This window comes from Heloderma suspectum, chromosome 1 (assembly GCF_057233095.1).
Source record: "Heloderma suspectum isolate Gila_16-S chromosome 1, 16-S_ref, whole genome shotgun sequence".
Taxonomy (NCBI): domain Eukaryota; kingdom Metazoa; phylum Chordata; class Lepidosauria; order Squamata; family Helodermatidae; genus Heloderma; species Heloderma suspectum.
The window spans coordinates 194,752,435-194,771,848 of record NC_139458.1 but is presented as its reverse complement, the minus strand read 5'-3'; the positions used below and the strand labels follow the sequence as shown (position 1 = coordinate 194,771,848).

General features: G+C 40.9%; 1 protein-coding gene across 3 annotated transcripts; it reads right to left on the bottom strand.

Annotated features, from left to right (window-relative positions):
- Window positions 1-449: 449 nt before the first annotated feature.
- On the bottom strand, window positions 450-17,680 carry NUP35 (nucleoporin 35). 3 transcript variants are annotated; one of them, XM_084815410.1, is made up of 9 exons: window positions 17,563-17,680; window positions 16,084-16,254; window positions 12,774-12,901; window positions 7,828-7,888; window positions 5,953-6,094; window positions 4,333-4,402; window positions 4,109-4,237; window positions 2,665-2,829; window positions 450-2,556 (listed from the first exon to the last, which is right to left on the bottom strand). In XM_084815410.1, exons 1-9 carry the CDS (start codon window positions 17,606-17,608, stop codon window positions 2,479-2,481), a joined length of 990 nt encoding a protein of 329 aa, XP_084671536.1. In that variant the 5' UTR covers window positions 17,609-17,680; the 3' UTR covers window positions 450-2,478. The 3 variants fall into 3 exon arrangements, with proteins under 3 accessions (XP_084671536.1, XP_084671543.1, XP_084671553.1); XM_084815417.1 differs by lacking the exon at window positions 17,563-17,680 and adding an exon at window positions 17,016-17,356 and having other exon boundaries at window positions 939-2,556; XM_084815427.1 differs by lacking the exons at window positions 7,828-7,888; window positions 12,774-12,901 and having other exon boundaries at window positions 939-2,556.
- Between the last annotated feature and the right edge of the window lie 1,734 nt (window positions 17,681-19,414).

Sequence of the window (19,414 nt, the reverse complement as noted above, 5' to 3'; positions counted from 1 at the left end):
ACTATTCAGTGTACATGAGATTGCAACCTCAGTGTTTAAAAGTCAAATAAGCACCTAAGCAAGCCTTTAAACAGCAAATACAGCTGCAGTTTGTTTCATAGACTACCTATGCAAAGGTCATCAAAAACACTAAATTTACAAGTAAAAATGCACTTGTTGCATGAGATCACTCTGTTATTGCATGTTGTTTTCATGAAATCTTGCTGATGCCAAATTTCAAGTGGGAGAATCCAGATGACATCTTCAAATGCCTTGATATCTGACCATAGGGAATCATAACAAATGCTATATTTTAACGTGGTTTCTTATTTCCAGTGCATCAGTATTTTTGCCACCATATTATTAAGCTTCATTTCCACCATTCTAGGATTTACACGTGTCTTAACAAAAAGCTATCTTAGACCTGCATGCTACACATACCTTTGGTAGAGAAGTAGAGCAGAAGATTTACTAAGTATCATTTTTATTATGACTCTGTAGATGCATCTCATTTATTCTGAAATGAAAGGAATATTTAACAGTGTGCTAACACACTGCAAAAACTGTCAGTAAAAGGGTGGGGAAATTACAACTGCAAAAAGTGGTTCATTAACTATGCAGAGTATGTTACTACTACGTTTTATGAAAGCTTTAAATATTGACGATTTTCCTTAGGCATTTCAATCAGTTCAATGCCTTTCCGCTTCCACATGGGAAAAATCTTTATTCTACATAGATAAAATGCAACATCAATTTTCACTATATTCTCAAGAATATAGCGATGTCAAGCAGCAATTCCAGAGACAGAAGGAGATACGACTCCTTCATTCCCATACCATGCAGCACAAAATGCCTCTTAATCATTCAGTATCTTAATTCCAGAGGGCTACCCATATTAGTGAGTTGTAGCAAATACAAACAGGAAAATCAAACGGAACACAAAATAAAAGGGTCTTATTCCACCTCAAAGAATATTACATTTATTATGGCATAAACGTTCATGGACCAGAATCCTCTTCAGACACATGAACTGGGTATATGTATACATATATCCCAAGCGCAAAGAAAATGAGTACTTATTTTTACAAAGCAAGGTAAAAAGCCCAAGCAATGCAAGGATCATCAGTAGGTGTGTCATATTATGTAAAGCACAAATTAACAAGATTCATTCAGCACCAATGTCACCACTATTGATGAAAATCAGTCAACTGTACTTTCAGTTAAGAGACCACCACTCCCATTGAGCTAGAGTTTCACAAGGTCAAATTTGTTAATGAATTCCATTTCAGCAGCTTCAAACTGCAACCTCAGTTCAAAACTTTTTGTTGTTGAAGTATGGTAGTGTTAAGGCCTACTATAAATATCTTAAGAAATAGAACTGCTCAGCCACTGGTTTCAGTGTTACCATTTTTAATGTCTGATCTGCATCCACTTTCCTGCATAGAGACTGGCTTGTTCAGCCTAGCACCCACTAAAGACAGTACAAGAACAGAATAGTTCAAGTTCAAAATTTAATATAATTTTTATAATTGTATATTGTTTGGATAACCTCCATGATAGAAAGGCGAGATAAAAATACGTATATAAATAAAATCCACCTCATTGGCATAACTGTTCTGATTGCAACATCTGGAAGGTAGGTAAAGATTTAATTACACAGTAGCATTTAGGCCATATTGTAGCATAGAATCTGGAGGGAGGATTTTAGCTGTTAAGACTAAATGTTAGCCTTCCCTAAAAATTTTAGGCTTCCCATTAAATCCTAGATATTGAATAAAGTTGTTTGTATACTTGCCACCTTTCAAAAGAAACTGTTTCATTATACCCTTCTCATCAGAACATCTATGCATCTAAGTGTGCCCCTATACACATAGGTTGAATAGATGCATTGGCAGTGGCATTAGTATGGAGCTGTAGTATATCTGAATGGTTTACACAAACCATGATCAGCTCACAAATCTATAGCACCACAACTTTTATTAAGATAGATAAAAAAGATTTTGGACACCTGTATATTTAGAATCAACCTGTCCAGAATGTATATAAACACTGATTTATGATTATGGAACAGAATTCAAATTAAAATATTTGGTTTAAGATGACAAAACCTATCCTAGTCTTTTTATACAATAGTCTACATAGTTTATCCTGCAGCAAAGAATACTAATTTTCAGAAGTACGGAGAGAATCATGTTACCGGGAAACTGTAAACGGTGTCACCATGTCCTCAAACCAAGACTCATGTGTCATGTACAAATAAATTTTTACTTAATCATGAAATTGCTGTAGAAGATAAGACTACTGAACATTGAGTACAACAGTTGAACATCTTAAAGTCAAGTGTAAATCCAGCCACTGGTAAAGTGCAAATGACATGTATGCCGAATTCTTTTTAGAAGGCAGAGCTGATGTTTGAAATGCTACCATGGTTATACAACTAACCAGAGGCACTGGCAGTACACTACAAGCTCTAGCCAAGTTTATTCTAGTTTCTCTTAACTACCAGCCAAACATGTACTCCAGAGCTTTGGAAACAATGCTCTCATCTTTCCTTGGAGTCTGTCTGTCAGAAACCACCTAGAAAAGAGACAAAACACATCATAAGTAGCAGATTTAGGAAGGAATATGAATGTATTTTCTCCAATATGAAGATGACTAACTTTTTCCTTTGTTCTTTCTAAATACCTGGTAGTCACTAGTTGAAGCTTTATAAGCTGTAGCAAGAGGTCTCATAGTGGAGATTCTCTGAGTACTTGAAGGCTGCACTGGTGTGCCTAATGCTTTCATTGGTGGCGTGAAGACTGAAGATTGGGATGATGCAGAGCCTCTATCTATATTTTCCATCACACTCTACAAATAGATCAAATATTCAAGTTAGAAAACAGTATCGAAGTTATCTAAACCCTATCACCTTTTAAGAAGCCTAACAGAGCAGTTTATTTCTTCACCAGACTTAGTGAGAGAGCCTATTCCTTCTCCGCTAAAAGCAAGTATACAAGAGCTTTTGCTCCTAATATCTGATTACTCAAACTCGTCTTATTATCAGGCTGCAGTAGTACAGACTGCACCAAATTGGAGTCAGCTACTAAATCCAGGCACAGCTGAGGTACACAGAATGTAGAAATATTAGAAGTTAGGCTCAATTATTTGCATTTAGGCGGCCTTGAGTCCGAGTATGGCCGCCTTGAGTCCCAGTATTGGGGAAAAGGCAGGATATAAATAAATATACTAATAATAATTTATGAGTTCTTCCTGGTGTTGGCTGACACATTAAGGCTAAAATCCTATACTCACTTACCTGGGAGTAAGTCCCACTGAACTCAATGGTGATTACTTCTTAGTAGACATAGGACTGTACTGTGAAGGTTAGATTTCTTTGTAGGAGTGCAAACTTTCTTGAAACAATACATCTCAATATCATGTCCTGCATTGGTAATAACTGATCACCATATTATGTCAAACCACAAATTGAGGCACTTGGTTAAAGTATGTAATAGATGAAAACTTAACAAGCAAAAAAGCAGATCTGAGCAAGACAAAAGTGGTGGACTTTCAGGGCCAGAGATATTCACATCTGACAAGATCACATTGCATACTTGATCTTTTGATAGAATTTTCGAAAGCATCATATTCCAGCTCCACCACTTATATTAATCTGAAACAAGTGAAGTTAATAACATTGAAGCATTGTTAACACTTATTAGTTTATCAACAGTGGTCATAGCAGTTTATATGCTCCATCCCATTACATGTTTCTGGAATGCATGTATTTATTTAATTCATAAAATTGCACCCTCCAACTAGCAGGCACTCAGGACAACGTACAATAAAAACATTAACATTTCACATGAAACCGAAAGAACAGAACCATGCAACAACATTTGCAAGCAGCTAAACATTAAAAGCCTGAAAGCACAGTGTTTACTGCCCATCTAAAGCAGAAAGAGGAAGGAGTCAATTTCACAGGATGGAGTTCCACAATCAGGGTGCTGCTACTGAAAAGGCCCTCTCCCAAATATCCACCAAGCTAGCCTCTAACAGCACTTCCAGTGATGATCATAAGGCATTCACAAAACTTTTAAAAAACATTTATTCCACATGTTCACAACACCATATAACATCAACTTACTTTATCTATGCAAGGTTTCACTCCAATCATGATAGATTCACCAAAAATTCTTCCGTCTTTGCTCAAGGCTTTTCGGGCCTGTAGTTTTGACTGATAGCGAATATGCATCCAGTTTCCTGTGTTAGACATCTGTACAGATTAGGGAGAAGGAGTAAGTCTTGGAAGCCAAGCTGAACACATGGCTGTTCTTGTTTTTTAGAAAAATCCACAGATCTCTAACTCACCACATGCTTCAATATGTTTCCATACTGTGCAAACTGTAGTAAGATATATGAAGCAGATGCTTGAGGAAACCTGTAAGATCAATAGGAAAGACTCACATCACCATTGAAGGATAAGGAATAATATTTAAGCAGTTAATGTTCAATCTGTTTTAACTCCTCTAATATTATGCCACCGGTAACATTCACAGAAGTGGTATCAGCATGTCAATTGTAAGTCACCAATAATCTTCAAACACTGCCAGTCTTGTTGCCCATCTGTCATCCCTACATTTTTAGGTAGCCTCCTTGACGGAGATGACTGCATGAGAGAAAGAGAGGCTGACTTTCAGATCAAAACACGGTTTACCCAAGGTATGAGAATACTAAAGTCCACATATTTAACATCAGTTGTGGACCAGGATGTCTTGCAGCATTTTAGTGTACAGACAGAAAACTGAGATGCAATGAGAAGTGCAGATGTAGTGGAAACTTTAGAATTAAGGTATTTCGAATGATCTCATTATGACATTTTATTATGTAAATTGCTTTGACAGCTTTGTTGAAATACAGCATATATTCTAAATATAAAATAAAGTAACACTGGCACCCAGGACCAACCACTGAGTTCACAGCATAAGAAGGGATTTCAACACAGGCTATCCAAATTGAACAGTAACCTGTATTGCAGAAAACATGTACCCTCGTCACAGACGAGCAACAACTTGCACTGTGAGCAGAAGTGGGAAACCAGAAAAATAGCGTGCCCATACCCCTTTTTGTTCTTCCTTTCCTGTGGCCTTTTGCGTTGCCACCAGGTGGAAGTCTTTATTTCTCTGGCTGCTTCCACCAAGCCAGCCTCAAAACAATCTGGAACTCAGGTACCTACTTTAGATAGTATGGGGTTGGCTATTAGATGTGGAGTAACACCAGCCCACGCCCACCCTCGCAAAAGCAACCATGTTTCAAACAACAAAAATTAAATGTTACTGAAGAAAAGTGTCAACAGGGAAATTTTAATTATGAATGGATACACACACACACCCCAAACATCAGATGAGCAATAAGGTAATACAAACAACCAGGAATAAACACATCAAGCAAACATAACTAGACTGTGTTCCTATTTTATCTAGGTCCCTTATCCAAGCAATACCTTACTTTCATTGCTCCAGGTCTCTCAATCAGTTTTCCAATCAGGAGGGTAGTTTCTTGTTCATTTCTACAAACTAAGTTTCTGTTTCCTGAGTTTAAACTTTCCCCTGTCTTCTTCTGACCTCATGTTAAATTTTATGATCTGCTTTTTGAGCACAACTTCCTGGCCTCTACATTCTAACTGAACTTTTGACCTCTAAAGTATTAACCTTTTTTCTGAAAATGACTAGCGCACGCATACAAAAATTTAATCCCATAATATCCTAACCCTAAACTAAATACAAAAATGGAAGACAGTTTTGCTCCCTCACAACTCTTGTATTTTATCCCTCATATTTTATAAACTTCATTTAAGTCCTCTACAGAGCTTATAACCTATGCACTGAAGAGCTCATGCAAGCTTTTCAAGATTGATGTTTAAATGTGTATACATGCTCATCTCTGGCAACATAGCTACCTCTTAGCATTATATAATTGCAGATCACTTACCCAAATACTGTTACCCAAGTGTCGTCAAGATGATCTTCTGATGTTAGAGCATCTCCTTGAGTATAGAATGGATCTAGCTGAGCTGGAGACATTGTGGACTTCCTGGGTTGTGCAAGACTTGCTGGACTGAACATACTTGCACCTGTCAAATTGTAATAAGATGTTCCTTAAATGTCACTGTAGTTAAAACTGAACTAGGCATTCTAATCTGAAACAAAAAGCAAACACCATGTACTAACACTAGAAATTAAGTAACAGAGCCTGAATTCATATTAATTAAGTTCATAGATATGTCAGAATCGCAGAAAGAAAAGTAGAGGAGTGCTGATTATGGTATGCTTTCAAGGCCAGTAAAACAGCTTGAGCTCCCTCCATGAACATAAACATTCTATGAAGGCCAAGAAATAGCTCTCTTAAGAACATAAGAAGAGCCATGCTAGATCAAACCAGTCCATCTAGTCCAGCATTCTGTTCACACAGCGCCTGTCGACCAGGAACCCACAAGCAGGACACAAGTGCAACAGCACCCTCCCACCCATGTTCCCCAGCAACTGGTGTATATAGGCTCACTGCCTCTGGTACTGGGGGTAGCACATAGCCATCAGGTCTAGTAGCCATTGATAGCCTTTTCCTCTAGTAATTTGTCTAACCCCCTTTTAAAGCCATCCAAATTGGTGGCCATCACTACATCCTGTGGTAGCGAGTTCCATAGTTTAACTATGTGCTGTGTGATGAAGTACTTCCTTTTATCTGTCCTGAATCTCCCACCAATCAGCTTCATGGGATGACCCCGGGTTCTAGTATTTTGAGAGAGGGAGAAAAGTGTCTTCCTACCAATATTCTCCAACCCATGCATAATTTTGTATACCTCTATCATGTCCCCCTGTACCTTCCTTTTTCCAAGCTAGACAATCCCAGCTGTTGTAACCTTCCCTCGTAGGGGAAATGTTCCAGCCCCTTGATCATTTTAGTTGCCCTTTTCTTGACTGCCAATCTTTTTCAACTTCTGTTAAGACAGAGCCAAACTCTGATTAGATAGTTATCTGCTGGACAGAACTCCCATAGAATGAAATTCAAGAAGCTAGTAACCTAAAACTGTAGCTAGAAAGTTGCTGACATCCCTTCCTATTCTCCAAGAGGAATAACAAAACTAGTACCTCTGTATTATAGCAAAGACTCTGCTATAACTCTAAAGGTTTATGGCATTAATACAAACAACGTATATACTCATGCAGGCAAGAACTGGATACAGAGCTAGAACTCTTGACACTTTTGCCAAAGCAGCCCCTACCATAGAAGAGGCTCTCAGAGCTCCTGCACTGGATTTCTAAGCCATCTGAGCAAAATGATTTCATATGGAAATCATATTTTCCATATGATGGAAAATCTATATCCACAATAACATAAAGGCTTAAAAGGAGAAAGATTGCTATTATGCCATAGATATTAAATAGACTATAACAGAAATTCTAATTATTTGGATGTTGACATTCTTTCAACTGGAGATATACATCAGCCCATAGGAAATGAGAGAACCCATACACAAATTAAGTAGATCATACACTTTTGATTGTTTCACCCATGGGCAAGAGTTGAATAAATACTTGGAAAACAAATGAAGTCACTAACACAGAAGAGTATTCCACCTCATAAGACAAAACTGTACCATGCATCATGACAGCAAGTTTGCTATTTATTTCCTACTCATTTTAGTCCAGAAGCAGAAGGCCAGTCAGACTGCTCCATGCACATCAGCCTACAACAGCATTTTAGTCAGTTCTAGATGCAGACCTCTTGTTTCGCATATAGAACCGGCATATGGTTAACACGACGTAGCGCTTTATGAAGCAGAACAAGTCTGATGAGATGTCCTACCTGTTCCAGGGGTTGCTGGCATACATCCAGTAACTGGACTCTGTGTTATAGAAAAACTGGCCTGCATAAAAGTACAGTAGTTAGTCTGAAGTGTTTTGAAAGTTAGGAAAATTACTATTACTTAAAATGTCAAAAGTAACACTTCAACAGTTAAGCCAGTCAGTACTAATGTTGCACTGCTTGAACATGCACATGACCCTACAAAATTGCTACGAAAGAAGTGGAGGTCTCCCAGTCTTCGCTAGATACAACTGAATTGACTACCCAAAGATTAAACAGAAGGGGAAAATATGCTACTTATGAGCCACCTTTTTTGCATGAACAAATACCCATTTTGTATCTCTGCCTGACAGCCATGCCCAGCCACAGTTGAAGTTCCACTCTTCTGCAATACTGTGACAGATGCAGGCAAGGCTCAGGTAAGCAGTTGGATATACCAGACTAGGACAACTGTGGTATCACAAGAAGTGGCCCATCCAAAGTAACCGTCAACTTCTGAATACAAATACTGACTTCAATAACAAAGCAGACAGTAGTGCAGTTTATTATTTATGAGTAAAATAAAATAAAGGTAACAGATTGGAATAAAGTATTTACAGCTAAATATGTATAATTTTTTTTCCCCAGCAACACAGGGATTCTAGTGCAAACACATCTTATTCTTTTCAACCCGCAAGTTATTGCTTATTATCAAACTGATTGCACTATCCCAGCACCTGAATAAACCACGTATGACCTGATGTATAGTTCACTAAGAATTAGCCTATGCCCAACAAAGCACTTCAGTTAATAAATGTAAGTCATAATGGGAAAACTGTCTTCCTTTCAGCACACGAATCTTACGCTATTGCTTAGTACTTCAAATTTAATGTTCCAGTATTTGGATTTTAAGAAATAAAAACTAAGAGGGCAGCAATCTTACAGGACTGTTTGTGCTTCTTTGATTATTGATCTAACGTACTGTAACTTTCTGTATTCACTCTTTCTACAATAGCCAAAACTTGGTTTTGGGAGATCAGAATAGATATTTAAGCATGGTTGGCATTTATATACTTTAGGGTTTGTTTTAAGTAGCAAACTACAAGTATTTTGCTAGTAACTTAATATGAAAGAAGTTCATGTCTTAAGAGCTTTCAGTCAATTTTCCAATTATTAAGCATTAAACTATTGCTTACAATAGAATACATGACCTCAGTCTTAAAGAGATTTCAACATAACCAGGGACCTGTAAATTTTGTCTGGCCTTGGTAGCCAGCCAAAATTTAGGTTCACCACTAACCTTGCCTATCCCCAAAAGAGAAGAATGGGGTCATGACTTTATGACAACAAATACTCGAAGTGTCTTCAAGGCCCAGTATGACTTCTGATGCAAGCCCCTACGCTTCTGCCCAGCTCCAAGCAGGGACTCAACCTGACAGCACACTTAGCCTTAGAGACTAAAGCAGCCTTCCCCAACCTGGCACCCTCCAGATGTGTTGGGCTATAACCCCATAATTCCTGGCCAGCATGGCCATTGGCTAGGAATTATAGGAGTTGCAGTACCACACATCTGGAGGGTGCCAAGTTGGGGACATGTGCACCAAGATCCCTCACTACTTTCCAGTCCTTTCTCCAAGGTTCAGCAAGACATCATAGCATGCCATTGCTCTTCTCCAGACTCTGGAGAAGGACAGAAACTCTCAACTGAATAAGTGTGCTTTCTATTAGCAAGTGCATAGCGGCCTTCACATAGCTGTGGTTAGTATCATGGCAGAGATCATAACTTAAGTATAACTTGCATATGCTCAGCTCTACTGTAATTTCAGGGAAGCTGTAAAGAAACACTGTATTTTGTAGCATTTGTAATCTGTACAGAGTGAGGTTATAATGCAACTGAGTAGGCTGGAAGCCTGGCTTTGTTACTGTATACTGGGCATAAGACTGTAGTGTCTGCCTTGGTTATGGTTGCTATGGAAGGAAGACTTCAAGCTGACAGTTTGAAAATGCCCAGGAACAGAAACTGCCTTTGTTTGGATTGGACAGGGCAAGTCAAGGAATTGAATTGGTAGTTAAAGTTCATAAAGAATATGGTTGGTCCGAAGTTCTGGACAGGAAACATCAGTTACTCAGAGGGGTTGGGAAAAGTCAGTTAATGGTCTGATGAAAGAAAGCTTGTGGCTGAGGAAAGCAGATCTCAGAACTGTTAATCTGGCACTAAAAGGGTTAAATAACATTGCTAACAAAGAGTGAAGATGGCTAATTTGATCCAGAATGGTTGAATGACCTGAATGAGGGTTTTGGGGAGACCTACAAGAAGAGCCCGTAAAAGAACCCAGATTCGTATTTAAGAATCAGTCTTATATTCCAGACTCATGACCCCTGGGTGAGAAGACCTTGAAGTTTTGATTCTATGCTGATTGATGTGACGTGATCCCACTAAGACTCTAAGATTTTGCAGGACTGTCTTTGAAGAAAGGGAAAAAATGCAGCTGCCTTTACAAGCGGCTTCACAGAACTTGTTCAAGGCCATGGTGTTGGCAGAGTGTATGAGTGAGATGAACAGAAGAACTGAGCATGCTCGGATGCCTATTAAGAGGAGGAAGAGTACTGTTTTGACATCACGTGGTATATACCTGCTGATAAGAGAATGTCCTTACTCGACGCTAGTTGAGCAGGGGAAGCTGTAGCCCTGAGCCTGAGCAACAACTGGGAGGAGGTGTTCGGGCAGATATGACCAAAGATGGCCAATGATGACCGTGAGTTCAAAGAAGATGTACCAGGGAGAAATATGTCAATCAGGTAACATGCCCAGATGGCAGACTTTGGGCCACATTTTAGGACGTTCCAAAGTAACCCGTTTGTAATGGTGCCAGATATGCTCCCCAAACACGTGAGACTGTGGGAGATAGATGAGATACCTTACTTCTGATTGGTGAGTGAGTGATCTAACCACATGCACCCCATTTTGATTGGAAGATGGTTGTCTCGTTACTCCTTGGGGCCCCCACCTTTGACCAGAGCAGATGTATAAAGGCACAGATAGTGAGAGCTCATTTCTACTCTTGTCCTGTTGCTGCTGTTCCTGCTGCTGCTACTTTTCCTTGTCTTTTAGTGATTTGATATTTTTACCATTTTAAAACTGATGATTCAATTATATTTTTAACTTTTGTACACTTGTATTTATATATCTATTTATAGGTTTTAATTGTATACGTTTTAATGTTGTAAAGCCGCCTTGAGTCCCAGTATTGGGGAAAAGGCAGGTTATAAATAATTATAACAATAACAATAATAATACTTCACTGTTCCTGCCTCACCACCAGACCCAAGGATTTAGGTAACTATGGGCCTCTTTAGACCCTTAGACTTGGAACTTAGAATATTTTCTGAAAGGTAGGACTTATTTTTTGAAAGTAGAACTTAGAATTATTTCTGAGTTTGGGACTTAAGAGTTCTTTCTGAGCATGAGACTTGAGAGTTATTTCTGAAGATGGGTTTCCATCTTCAGAAATTATTTCCAAGTCTTGGGTTTTTCCATTCACTCTAACTTCTACCTCTACTCTTCACATGCCTAGAGGAACTTAGGAATGCTTTAGTATTTGTTATATATCCAAGTAAGGTGCAAGAGAAAGTAACACTTATGCTTTAGTTTAGCTTTAAACTGCAAGTAATAAGCAGGAAAGTTGGAAGGAGTCATAACAATGTTAGAAGCTCAAGCCGTTATCCTATTAGCTAAGTTTGTAATACCAGCTTTGGCAATTGCAATTCTTTTAATTAATCTTCTATTTTTGTTTCATTCTCTTTCCCTGTAATAATAAAGCAAGTTTCTAACGTTCATATAACCACCATGCCACTTTCGTTATATTTTGTATTTTCTGAAATAAAGCCTTAAATAGATTTCAATTTACAATTTTGTCTGTAGTGATGTTTGTCTGTTGGGATTAGCTTGGTTACCCACCGGGGTGCTTCGGACCCATTTGGTGCAGGTTCTGAGGTTAAACAGGACCGAACTAACAAGAACAAGCCTCTGAGTCTGACAGAACCTTACTGGAAGATCTGAATACTGGAGTAGATTGCTGAGGGGAACAGGAAGCCATACTGCGAGGGTGTGGTGAAGCTTCAAGCAGGCAGCAGACTCCAGCACCAGAAGGGTTCAGGAAGAGGTCTGACTAGAGGGAACTTCAGCAAGAGTCCTTGAAACTGAATCATGCCAGAAGCAGCAGGAACAGCTGGAGGCAGAGAAAGACTGCTCTATAGCATCTTATCCTGGTTGTGAGTGATTGACTGGAAATCTGGTATGAGGGGAAAGCGATTGAGAGCTTAATTTAGCTGGAGAAGGCTCTCTTGCTTGTTAGGAATGGTAACTAAGCATATTTAATTTAAATACATTTAAGCACTTTTAACCTATTTGAAGAGTGACAGTTTATTCCCTTTTGTAAATAATTCCCTTAATAAACAACTCAATTTTGTTAATCTTGAAAGATTGTCTCAAGTGGTGGTATCAGTTCCATACTATGCTATTGAACCAGGCAACTGTGTTACTTTTAGCTATAGAAGACTTATTTTGTTGGCAGCGGTTAAAGACTGAATAATTGAGGCAGCACTCCCTAATGGTGTGGTAGATTTGGGAACTTTATTAAAAACTTTGGCAACAAGTTCTATAGACCCAAGCCTCAATGTCTATTTTAAAAAGGAAACATAGATGGGAATGGTGAACATGGTGTTCAGTCATATGTGGTCACAGTTACATTGTTACAGAATCCAAGAAACTGTATTGCTGTTTTTGTTACTATCCAAAATTAGATGTCTTGGACAATAACTCCCATCATCTCAAGCTATTCTCTTTTAAAAAGAAAATGCATCTAATAATAACTGGAACATTCATCTACCAATCTAGAGAAGAATGAGAATTATTTACCATATGCAACTTTCTGTTTAACTTTGCAAAGTGTTTTGCGGTCACTTACTGGCCTTCTTGAAGTCAGGGGTGTTGATCCAAGACCTGGACTAGCTACATCATCATATATACTTCTAACCGGTGGAGCACCACCTTTATCTTTGTGTGTTGGAACTACTGGCTGTGGAGGAGATCCACCTAAAGTGAAATGCAGCATAACATTAAAACCTGTTCATGCGTCATTCTTTGTGATCATAAACATCTTGTTACACCCACACCAGGTATGAATATCTTCCAAAACTAAATGTGCCAGACCTTACTAATAATCAATTGTTAGTTACCTTTTAGAGAATTCCCATCTTAGTTATATGAAGAGTGTAACAGCTGTGTGCAGAAGTAAACCACCACTCTGAGTTGTGCTTACATGCTTGAGGTTCTGTAACTCTGAGGAAGAAAGGTGCAAAAGCCTATCCAACAGCCATCCACTAAAAACAACAGCAAATCATCAGCTGCATCTAGGCTTGAGGAAAGCTGTGTAAGCCTGGCTTTGACAGCTGATGTGAAGAACAGGGTAGGAAAGTGGTCCAACAAATGTTTACTTAACATAACAGATTAGATGGGATTATGGCTGCAAGCTTTAACAGTTACACCCTTGAACTCAATGAGACTTACTTTCTAGTAAACATGCATAAGATAGGTCTGCAAGTATCTCAGGAAAAACACTTTATAGTGTGCTAGCTGTTCCTCAACCTGAATCTCGCTCACACTTAGTATTGCCATTTTACATGCTAGAGAACCAAGGTTATTTGCTCAAGATTAGCAGTCAGATCAGTAAGCAGTAACTTCAACTTATGCCTCCAAGATTTAAGGGTCACCCTGGTATACAAGGAGCAGTATCCTACGCTGCCAGCATGCCAGTGAGACCCAACACTAGCAGTTCTTAAAGCAAGTGGAAACACCTGCTTCCAGAACAGGGCAGCGGAGCTCTTAGCGCTAACTCCTTGTTGCACTAGCAGTTGGACCCGCTGGTGAAATGGAATGAGAAGAAACACAGTGGCAGTAATGGATACTGCCAAATGTATGCTCTCTTAGTCTTAAAGCACACAGAGAGCTTTCAGTATTAGGTGGCATAAAAATGTGGTTAGTAAACAAATAACTTTTAGACAGTACTATTATTGTGGGAATCATTGTGGCTGGCAGATATTATGGCCTTAAGAAGTCAAGAGGGATCATATCAACAAGCCTTTTCTTTAAGATCATGTTCTGTGGTACATGTTCACCTACCTCTACAGAGGTATGAAGATAGCTAAAAAGGAGAGGGCTTTCTCAGCAGTGGTACCACAGTTATGGAATGACCTCCATGAAGAAGTTCAGCTGGCACCAACGTTGTGATAATTTAGGCACCATGCAAACACATTTTTGTTTACACAGACATTTTAAGAGATATTAATTTAATCAAGCAAGTTTAGTCTGTTTTAAAGTTGTATCTGCAATTTTCTTGCTTGCGCTTTTTATATTTGTTTTACACTGTACGCTGCCCTGAAATCTAAGAGTGGTACAAAGTTGTTTTAAATAAAACAAATAAAGCAGCCTCCTCTCTGGGTCTGAAAAGCTCCCCTTAAAAGAGCAAAAGTCTCCATATGCACAATACAATGTTTCCTTCAGGACTTGTGCTCTTATGCATTATGCAAGTGCATATGAAAAGGTATATTTGAATATATTCTTGATACCCATAATTCTGCACAAATGAGTTTTACATATAATCTTTTAAGGTAGCCATAATGAAGAACGGTGTTTTTAACTAACAAGCCTGCATATTCACATATTTTGTTACCCTTGGCACTCTTCAAGATCCAGTCTGTGTGTTCAAAATCTGCATAACCAGGCAAGTTAACGTACTACGGCAATCTGAACAGCATAACCAAGCTCAGTTTCTGTGCCAAGAATCAAACGTATACTGCAGTAATAGGTAACATGTGACCCTCCAGATGCTGGTGGGCTGGAACTCCCATCATCCTTCACCATGAGCTATGTTGGCTAGGGCTCATGGGAGTTGCAGTCGACCAACATTTGGAGAACCATACATTCCCAACCACATTCACTTAAACCAATTTGTAAACACAATCTATGGCTAGAAATCCAACACATTTGCTAGTGAACAGATAGCCTCTAGAAAAAAAAAATACTGCTATATTTTCCACAGAAAACCTGTTTTCTTAAAAAGCATCATTTCACAGAGTGAATTAGGAACATAATAAACTGATATACTACCAGTTGAATTGGTCAGTTTCACTGTCATTTTTTCAGGCGACTATCCTTAAGCATACACGCATATATAGCAAATATAAACACACTGCTCTTTTGTCATGCTAAAACTAGTATGAAGAGTTTCCAGTAGTGACGAAACAAAAGTTGTCCTTTAAAAAACATATCTGGACATCTGAGAGGATGGGCAGGTATACCACTGCCAACAGGAGCTTCTCTCTCTTTCTAGATTTTAAAACATCAAGAGCTGCTCTCAGCAGTTGCCACCTGCCATTTCAGGTCACTTTGTTGATTTTCCCCTCTATCAAATATTTCAGTTCAAATACCTCTGGCTGTTGCAAAAATGTTTGATATATTTATACAGCACCTGAAATTGATGGCACACTTTTTTTTTTTAAGCTTTGCTTACTAAATACAAGTCCAACATACTGAATCAGATCTTAAGCGATTTAGCAGATACGAGAAATTCCTGGAAAATCTACACCACAGAAGGATTTCCCCCTTGTTAGCAAAAGGAAACCTCCAAATCAGTTTATAAATGCAATATGCAGCCTGCTGCTATCAAAATGAGGCCCTGTTCTTCACAAGTAAGAGCAAGCCCAAAGAATAAAGAGGAGCTTATTTCTTTTTCTTCTTTCTATCCATGTTACTTTTTAGCTTGCTGGTACATGATGAGTGTCTCATCCTTACACTCAAGTCTGGAAAACACGCAAAGGTAGCATTCCATTTTGTCTTAGATCCATTGGGCTAAAGCACAGAACTTAGTTCACTGCTATACACATTATCACAGGCATGCTTGAAGACTCCCATAGGTTACATCCAACCATATCCTTCAGTGAACAGAATGGACACATCTGATGGATGAAGTTCCCTCTCCCACCTGCAGTCCCCCCAAATCGGCTCTAGACGGTTGGGGGACTCACTGGAGCAGATTTAGGGTGCAGGGGGAGGAGGGGAAGGGGAACTCCAGTTGCATGAGTGGACATCTGCGCATGTAATGTTAGTTTTAGTTTGTAGTAAAACTGGAAGATATCCCAGCTTTATTCAAACTGTGACCTGAGCAGGCACTTGCCCCCTGCCACCCCACTACCCGTTTTACTTTAGAACCAGCTTACCGGCAAGCAATGGAGACCTCATTTCCATTACACCAGCCGAAGGACCACTTAAGGAGCGAGGTTGTGGTGTCACTGGAGTTGGTAAATCGCCCATCAAAAATCCAGGCAGAAATTGAGCACCAGCACCTGGCTTTGGAGAGGTAGGGGAACCCAGTGCCATTGGCTCAGCGCCTGTATTGGAAAACATTTCACATAAGAATGGCTTAGCAAGTCTACACAAGCAGAGTACTCTAGCTACCTTGTAACACAGCTTTAGGAATCACTACCAAGATGAACCAGGGCTGCTAGAGCATTTAAGGGTACAATCCTATGCACGTTTAGCTGCTAGAGCATTTGAGGGTGCAATCCTATGCATGTTTAGTCCACGAGGCTGGCTGGGGCATGCTGAGAGTTGTGAGGCTCTTTTCCTGTCTAAACATGCATAGGATTGCATGCTAAATAGCTTACTTGCATAATAAATGTAAACAAATAAAGGTATGAATTATGAAGGAAAAGAGTAGGCAACACCCTTCGGAACAGGCAAAAAGCACACAAATGAAGCTATCTCATTTCATAGAACAGCCCTGTCAAACAGTGGCTAGCCCAAGGCCAGCCACAGCTTCATGGCTAAGCAGATATCTGAAACCAAGTTCCTCCGGTCAAAGTCCAGCACTATTCCCTATAGCACACCGTATCTTAAATTTATTGAATCCGTTTCTTAGTCACTTTTCAAGACCATATTGCTTCCCAGGGACGCTTACAGCATAAAAACAACACGGACACGCCAACAAAACCATATACAATATACGCAATCTTAACTAAACCCAGTTCCAGTAAAATGCAATTCCGAAAGAGAGAGAAACAAACAAACAAACGCGGCAGAGTTAAAAACAAGGCCACCAAGCAACTTGTTTGTTACTGGGCCAGAGCACAGCCTCGCCTCAATAGCCCACCTAAACGAGCAGGCCTAAAAGCAGACATAACTTCCCGACCAGGGGTCGCATCGGTCGCTTGAACGCGCGTGAGAACGTCTTGGGAGCTCACATGCCCCACGCGCTCAGCCAGGAACCCGGCCAGGAATCCGCAAGAGGTTCGTTCGCTCGTCCGTTCCTCTCTCTCTCCTTAAGGCTGCCCCCACTCGCTCGTCCGAAGTCTTTGCCCTCCTGAGTCCAGGAGTTCCGCATTCTCGCTCCCACTGACGTCACAACCACGGCCCACCCGGAGGGAACCGCTACCCGGCCCCTCCCTCCTAAAGACGGGGCTGAGGGGGGCCGCCCCCGCCCCACCTCGCACTGGCGCGTTCCAGAACGCCCCCGCCCGCGCGCGCTAGGCCCGAAGGGTGGCCGTTCAACGGCCGCGAACTCCGCCGGGCCCGGCCGAGCCCTGAGGGGGAAGAAGCGGCAACAGCAGGGGGCCGGAAAGAGCTGGGGCCGGGCCGGGCCGGGCCGAGGAGCCATCCGAAAGGAGCCGACAGGCTCTGCAGGGCCGGAGGCGACTTACCCACAGAGGGCGAAGGCAGCGGCAGCTCCATGGCGAAGGCAGCCATACGCGCCGGGAAGCCCGCAATGAAGCACGTGCGCCCGGGCAGCCCGCCCCTCCTGCCCAAACTTTCAAATGTGGCGGAAGGGTGCTCTTGCCCGCGGCGTGATGGGAATACGTCACTTCCGAGAAAGGGTGCGAGAGGGGACCATAGAGTTCCGGCGGAGGCGCTCTCTTTTTCTCTATGGTCTTTTCCTTCGCCGAACTTCGCACAGCTCTCTCTGTGGCGGGCCTGGGACGCCTCTAGCCGGAGCGCTAGAGTTATTTATTTATTTCATGCCGTGACTGTTTCCTCTTTGCTTGGTGAAAGGAACGGCTGCTCATGGGAGATAAGGGGAAAATCAAGGACTTTCACTGGGGCTATTACGTTGGGTAGCAGCGTCTCTCTTTTCGGAAGGAAGAAAAACAGTGTGCTCTCTTTCAAATGCAGGCCTTCATATCTGGGGGAAAGCTCGTGTGCGTGTGTTTAAGGGCTCAATCCTATGCATGTTTAGACGGGGGGGGGGGGAGCCCAGCAACTCCCAGCAACTCCCAGCATTCCTCGGTCTGCCATGCTGGCTGGGGCATGCTGGGAGTTGTAGGTCTTTTTCTGTTTAAACATGCATAGGATTGCGCCGTAAATCCTTAAAAAAAATGCTACAAATGTCTTCTGCAGGAGGAGAGGAACAGTTTAAACATAATGTAAAGATGATGCCAGACAGTAAAGTCATAACAGAGATATTATCATCACAACTACGCTAAAATCTGGATTTCTCCATTGCTTTCTTTGATCTGTTCTCACTTTTGCCCTGAGGATGGCAGCGGGGGGAGAATCTAGAAGAACCAGAAATTTGGCAGACTGTGAACATATTTAGTCTATGGTCGAGAGTAATTGGGACATACAGTCTTAGGGTGTCAGTTACGGGGAAGGAGGAAAAACAGGCTGTAAGGGGAGAGAGAAACTTGCCTGCTTAGTCGCCTGACAGTCATAGTATGTATTCTGGAGAGGGGGTTGCAGAATGCATGCCAGGAAATTAAAAAAAAAAACAACTCTCCCCTCTCTGTTGTGTATGTGAATGTTTCAGGCTGAAAGAAAGGAAAAATGACACCATTCTCCAAATCCACCAGCCCTGCTGCATAGGAATAAAATGCTGAGGTTTGGGACTGGCAGCCAGATCCTAATGTGACCTGCCTAGCACTATATAACATAGCTGGGGAAGGCTGGGGTGTGTGAATCCCTTTCTCCCCGCCCGCCCCTACTCAACTGCCCCCAAGAGACCTGAGCAGCACCACAAGGCTCCTGTTCCAAGTGGAATGGAGCCCTAAACAAGATCATTCACAGTGAGTAGGAATACTCCCCCACATTGTGTTGCAGGTCCCACTTGTAACATCTTATTATCGAATAGTTTCAATAATAAGGAACATTCCTCATGTCTTCTTTCTAGCTTATATAGAAGCAAAGGCCAGGTTGCCAAGGGCAACCCTAGAATGCATTGTACGAATCCTGTGATCTTGATGTTTAAAAATAAAGGTCATTTTGTTTAAACTGGGCAGTTCTGGCTGTTGCTTTAATAGGACATAAACAACAGAGCAGAAGGCCAGGGAAGGATCATGAGCAGGACAAGTCAAGGTGAGAACACATCATTCACTGCATCATCATCATCGTATAAATTATAGTGAACTCAGATGATGAGTTATGACGGTTATATCACCAAAACAGGGTTACTAGGAAACCCTGCATTCTTGGGTGGACACCAAGGATTGCAGAGAGAGAAAAAGGGGCAGGAGGCTAAGGGGGGGGGGGGGAAAGCACAACCTCAAATAGTTTACTGAG

Excerpts from the sequence above, each read along its gene's own strand:
- NUP35 (XM_084815410.1), bottom strand. The coding sequence starts at position 17,608 with ATGGCTGCCTTCGCCATGGAGCTGCCGCTGCCTTCGCCCTCTGTGG. Across the intron at positions 2,830-4,108 it reads TGAAACCTTGCATAGATAAA|AGTGTGATGGAAAATATAGA; the intron begins GTAAGTTGATGT and ends ATCTATTTGTAG. Across the intron at positions 2,557-2,664 it reads CTTCAACTAGTGACTACCAG|GTGGTTTCTGACAGACAGAC; the intron begins GTATTTAGAAAG and ends TCTCTTTTCTAG.